Source organism: Amborella trichopoda, chromosome 8, assembly GCF_054954075.1.
Source record: "Amborella trichopoda isolate Santa Cruz 75 chromosome 8, AtrichopodaSantaCruz75HAP2 v2.0, whole genome shotgun sequence".
Classification (NCBI taxonomy): Eukaryota; Viridiplantae; Streptophyta; class Magnoliopsida; order Amborellales; family Amborellaceae; genus Amborella; species Amborella trichopoda.
Genome location: NC_142343.1, coordinates 790,338 through 796,300, shown reverse-complemented (window position 1 = coordinate 796,300; position 5,963 = coordinate 790,338). Strand labels below are relative to the sequence as shown.

The window sequence follows — 5,963 nt, the reverse complement described above, 5'->3', positions numbered from 1 at the left end:
GTGAAGCTTTATCTTTTTTCCGTAAGGGCTAGGGCTGGTAAAAACTACACCATATTTAAATTCTAGTTCATCCAGTTCGACCAACGATTGAATCGAGTTTATGTATACCATACCCCTAGCCAGTTTGGTGGTCACTTCATTTCTCATAATACTATACGAGGCTACCTTCGCTTGCTAAGTGGGTAAAATTACGTAAGTATTTATTTTGGCAATTTTGGAAACTTTAGTTTTTTTTTTTTTTTTCATCGAACTAGATTTCGAGAAGTCTCAAATTAAAAAATGCAAACAAAAAAAAATCTCTAAAAGGAGTCTCAATTTGGGGATATAGAAATCCATCAAAGTCAAGTCTTTTGCTCGAAAGAAGTATGGAGTATGCTCCTGTGAGAGTATGTTATACGTTTATGTACCTAGGTATAACAGGCACCAAAGCCATTGAGCAAGAGAAAGCATGGAAAAATAGAGTATAAAGTAATAAACAAAGTTCACTTGTATTATTCATGGACCAAAAACAGAGAAAATGAGAGGAGAAAATACTACTTGCAGAATAGCGGCGACCATCGTTTCTCGACTTGAATAACTCGCCTCGGTCAAAGTCCGAGTACCTTGGCCGAGTCGATTATCTGAAGACTGGTGGGGACATAGCCATGGCATAACACTTAAGACAACCATAAATCATATGCTATGATAAAGATGTCAAAAGGTTTGAATTTACAAGATTAGAATACAAAACATATAGTCTTCAAGGGAGAGAGATCTGAATACAAAACAGTCTTGTAGAGAGAGAGAGAGAGATTAGGAGGATGAGAAGGTGTCAAAGATGGTGGTGTGGAGAGGGTCACTCAAATGAGTGGCCCAATTATTGAGAGGACCTTTACCAGTTGCAGCAGCTTGAACTGCAAAGCCCAAGAAGCCAACCATGGCTAACCTTGCATGCTTTATCTCTGCCAATTGGAGAGTGGCCTTCTTCTCAGGATCAGAGGCCAAGCCTAGGGGGTCAAAGAACTGACCACCAGGGTACAGTCTTTTCTCAGGGTCAAGCTCTGCATTTCTTTGGAATTCAATGTACCCAATGACCAAAACCTCAATCCAGATCAGTGTGGTCATGGTGAATGGGAGTGGAAGGCCCAAGTAAGACGACCCTTCAATTAGCTCCACCTGAAAGAGAGAGAGAGAAAGAGAGAGAGAGAGAGGCATTAAGTGAATGTCACAACTAGTTTTGGGTTCCAAATTCAGAATGAATTTTTTTAGTGAAAAAACATGTTTTGAACAAACACAAGTATTTAAGCCATTTAACTTAGGGAAAAGTTTTAATAAGGTTGCAACCTTAAAATAAAGAATCACCGATGCACCTCAAAAATCTATCGGAAATGTTGTTTTAATGTTGAAAAAACCCTCTAATCGATCATCTTGACATCAAGAAGTATAAATGTAAAAAATAAAAAATAAAAAATTTTTGAGTCCCGAAAATAGTGCATCTTGTAACACATTATCTAGACCATCCATTTTCAATATTGTCATATATTTATAGATCTACTTGATTTTAACCATTTTTGGATTTTAAATTTTTTGTATTAGGTATGAAAATAGATTTCAAAATAGTACTAAGAATTTTTTACAACAAAATTACATGTTATGATAAATTTTTAAGGTGCGCCTTAATTGGATTGTTTAACGTTGCAACCGTATAGCTTAAGTTGGTCAAATTATTAAGGGAAAAGTTTACATAGAGCTGAGGCTCTAAACAATCAAATTAGAGCCTATCTAAAAATTTCACTAGAAGATATTGTTTTGATGCCCATATATCCTCAAATTGATTATCTCGACATCAAGATGCATAGACATATTTCAAGTTTTGAAAACAGTGCATTTTGTAATGGATTTTTTTATTGCAAATTTTTAAGATTTTAAAGTTTTCATAGATCTGTCGTTCTAGAATATTTTTGAAGCTTTAAATTTTATCGATAAAGATGAAAATATATTTTAAGGCTATCACAAAATTTTCTAGTATTGAAACCACATTTTTCGATACTATTCGAAAGTACCCTCTAATTTGATTGTTTAGAGCCTAGGATCTATACAAACCACACCCAATTATTAAAATGCCCCCTTAATGTTAACAAAGGCAATTTGAGTATTTACCACAAAATTATTGAGGAGGTACCTAAATGAAAATATTTATTTTATTTAACTGGGGTTTGCAAATTTTACACCGAAGTCTATCCCGCATTGAACCATTATTTTTATTTTATTTTTATCTTTTTTGGAGTGTAGGATTGTCCGTCTAGCATGGGGATACTTTGGGAACAACCCTAAAGTTGAAAGGTTTGATGTCCTGAACATCGTACTGCACTATAGCACTCATGTTTTATGATCAGTTTGATGTTTAAAACATTACATAAGTTTCTTACCATGTGGCCAATGTTAGAAACATCGGATAATATATTTAATTGACGTTTTGATATTGTTAAGGAAGGATCATCAATGAGGCTTTTCGTCATGCAGAAGTTTCAGAATTCTGATGGTCCGACGTTTAACATCGAACCCCTATATTAAAAGATCTTTATGATGATGTTTTGAACATTGGACCAACCATAAAACCTATACAGTACGATGTTTGAGACATCGAACTATTGAACTTTAGGGCGGTTTAATGTTAAAGACATCGGACATATCCTAAAGTTTGGAAAACTTAAAAAAATTAGAAAAAATTGGAAAAATTAGAAAAATTAAAGACATCAGGCGTACCCCAAAGTTAGAAAAAATTAAAAATAAAATAACAAAATATCAAATGTTTGGAAAATCAGACCAAAAGACAAAAATTGAAACAACCAATACAAAAGGGTGTGTGAGGTTAACCTTCACATAAAATTTGTTAAAGTATGGGATTTCTGTGAGTCCGTCGACCATACTGTGCATATGTGGGCCCCCACTTAAACCGATCTTAGAAATGCATTTCTAATCCAAAATTTTAGACGTTAAAAATAAAAGAAAATTAGGGATCCATGATACAGGTTAAGATGATTATAAATATGAAATAAATAAATGGAAATTTCAATATTTAAAATGTGATTATTTACGAAAAATTTTTATACCGTCTAAATTCATCTTAGCCGTATGAGTTTTTTTTTACGTCCGTCTTAAAGATGTTGAAAAACTACGCAATTGATATTTTGATGTTTTAATACCAAAAGTTTATATAAGGTTGACACTTTAAATGGTAGAGTTATAGCGCACTTCAAAAATCCATTGAAAAAAGCTATTTTCATGTTGGAAAACTATCTTATTCATCATCCCAACATCGAGAAGTATGAATTAAAAATAAATAAATTCAAATCCCAAAAATATACATCATGCAACACATGCTTTATACCTTCACACGTGTGTATGCATCACACGTGCGACACACAACACTCTCACATGTGCCACACGCATATGCACGCTTGCATATGCACTGAAGCCTTAATATTTTCACACTTGTGTTTACCTTCCAATTACATAGTTATTTATATAGCATATTTGAATATTCATCTTTCGATGTGGAATAATTCTCAAACATCATTAATTGAAAACATAATGTAAATATAGGCTATTAATAAGCAATTTTAAATACATATGCTGAAGAGGCATGATGGTTATCATTAATGTTATTTATTTTGACTTCTCAAATTCGAATCCCCCCTTGGGCCATATAATAGTTTATCCATTCTTGAGTTAATTTTTGTTCCCCTTTGGACATATAATAAATTAAAGTGTTATTTTTAAAATTTGTACGCATTTTATTAATTTTTACATTGATAACCAAATCTTTTATTTTATTTATTAATTTTTACATTATAAATAATGTAATATACTATTTTTCTTACAGTTGTCAATAATACATTTTAAATTAGATAATATTATAAAATATTTTTAATTTGTTATTATTTGTAAACTAATAATTATAATTTTAGTATATAATATTATAATTAATTAGGTTGTAATAATTATTATAGTTAGTTAGGCTGTAATAATTTAGGTTTTTTTAGTAGATTAGGGTTTTTCGCCAAAACGAGATTTTAATGGTCATTCTTTCATTGATTTAGTCTACTCTTTATTATAGTCCATGTATAATTATATATTTTATCCATGATAATTCTATGATTTTTCTTTTATATGATGCAAATTTAATACTTAAGTTTATACAGGGAAAGAGCATCCTCAATATTCACAAATTGATGAAAAAAATGAAAGTTAATAATGTAGTACCCTAATTTCTTATTGGATTCCTAAAAAACGACATTTATAATGAATTTTAATAATTTTTTTAGATTTTTTTAAAACTTTAATCCGACCGATTCAGCTGATTCCCAATCCGAATCGCCGATTCGTTAATCCGAATCAATTTTTGAAGTGCCCAATCCGGGTCACCGATCCGCTTTCGCTTTTTAAACCATTGCTTTGGTTGTTTAAAGTTGTAACCTTATGTAAACCACACTCTTCATAATATGCTCATGATATGCTCAAGATAGATCTATCGTATATTTTATATGCTCCAGATAGATCCATCATACATTTCCTTTCGTTGTAGATCTACTCTTTAAGCGGTGGGATTGGGTGACTTAGGGTCTCGAGCTAAATCACACAGTTCCACCTTATTTTAAACAAAAAAATTAACTAATTTCTTTTAAAAACGGGAGATTGGAGCCGAGTCATGAGGATTTGCCTCAGGACTCGGCTAGGCTTGATCCGTCTGAGTCCCAAGCCATGTCTGTCACTCTATGAACAATGCTCTTGGCTTAGATCAAATGCAAAAAGAAAGAAGAGACGCACAGGTTAGAGAAAGAGAGATGGAGTAGAGAGAGAAGTAAATTACCTTGCCAGCATCTTGCCATGTGACCCCAGTGAGAGACTCAACAGCAAGAGCACCAAGGGTGGCAAGCATAGCCCACCTCCCATGAATGAGCTCACACTCCCTGAACCTCTGCAACCCAAACACCTCAGTGTAGGGCTGGAAAGGAGTGGACTTCACATCTGAGTTCTCAAACCTCGTCCCAATCACATCCCCTGCCGAATTCTTCGCCAAATTCTGGTCCAATGAGTCCAAATCAAACTGCAAATACTCCGCTGGTTTTCCCAACCCAAATGGGTCAAAACCATAGTCCCCAACCAAGCTCCCATCCAAGTACTCAGGGGCCTTTGCACCTGGGAACCACAGTGGCCTATCACTTGATTGCTTCTGCTTCGGCTTCGGCTTCGGCTTCGACCCGGGCTTCTTGAAGCCGAAGCCGAACCGGGCTCGGGTTCGGAAACCGTCGGCGTTGGGGAGGCTTTGGAGCTGGCTTCCCAAGAAGGTTGAGGTGGTGGCTGAGGTCGCGGCGTGACCCATGGCTCGACTCGGTGCGGTTAGGGGGTTGGGTGTGGGTTGGGTTTGTTTATTTGTGGGGTGGAGGGCTCTATGTAAGGATTTAAGGGGCTTGGGTTTTGTGGGCTATCTTGGGGGAGGTATGTGGGCCGTTGGATTTAGGGGGGAGGATCCATCTGACGGCTGTGGGGCCTTGGGGGCTTATCTTCTTAGCCTTATCAATTTGTGGACTCTCTCTCTCTTTTGAACAGTTATTGTGCTATGTATTGTTTGATATTTTCACCATTTTGTGTGATGGTGATTTTTTTTTTTTTTTTTTTAACTTATTTAGTTCTTGTTATTGCTATTTTTTGTGGCTTATGTTTGTGGAGAGAGGTGGAAAATCTAGGGTGTGGGGCTCTTGATGTAAGTGGAGTGGACGGTTGGAATTTGAAGGACGGATGGGTTACGAAATATGGGGGAATTGTTTGATGCAGTAAGGTACAACGTTGTTTGTTAGTGATATAATAATCTCAAAAGTCGACTCGGGCCGACTACTTGACCTATGCCCTAGCTGCGTACCGGAGTCTGACTCGGGCTGAGTACTATAGCAATCGAAAACTATTAGAAAAAATTCAGAAAA

General features: G+C 35.4%; 1 protein-coding gene across 1 annotated transcript; it reads right to left on the bottom strand.

Moving 5' to 3' along the window:
- Positions 1 to 469: 469 nt before the first annotated feature.
- LOC18437933 (chlorophyll a-b binding protein CP29.2, chloroplastic) lies at positions 470 to 5,417 on the bottom strand. The gene is made up of 2 exons (XM_006848130.4): positions 4,853 to 5,417; positions 470 to 1,155 (listed from the first exon to the last, which is right to left on the bottom strand). Exons 1-2 carry the CDS (start codon positions 5,363 to 5,365, stop codon positions 793 to 795), a joined length of 876 nt encoding a protein of 291 aa, XP_006848193.1. The 5' UTR covers positions 5,366 to 5,417; the 3' UTR covers positions 470 to 792.
- Positions 5,418 to 5,963: the final 546 nt, after the last annotated feature.

Bases quoted from the DNA above. Each gene is read 5' to 3' on its own strand.
- LOC18437933 (XM_006848130.4), bottom strand. From the start codon at position 5,365: ATGGGTCACGCCGCGACCTCAGCCACCACCTCAACCTTCTTGGGAAGC. The intron at 1,156-4,852 runs GTAATTTACTTC...TCTCTCTTTCAG, and splicing joins CATGGCAAGATGCTGGCAAG to GTGGAGCTAATTGAAGGGTC.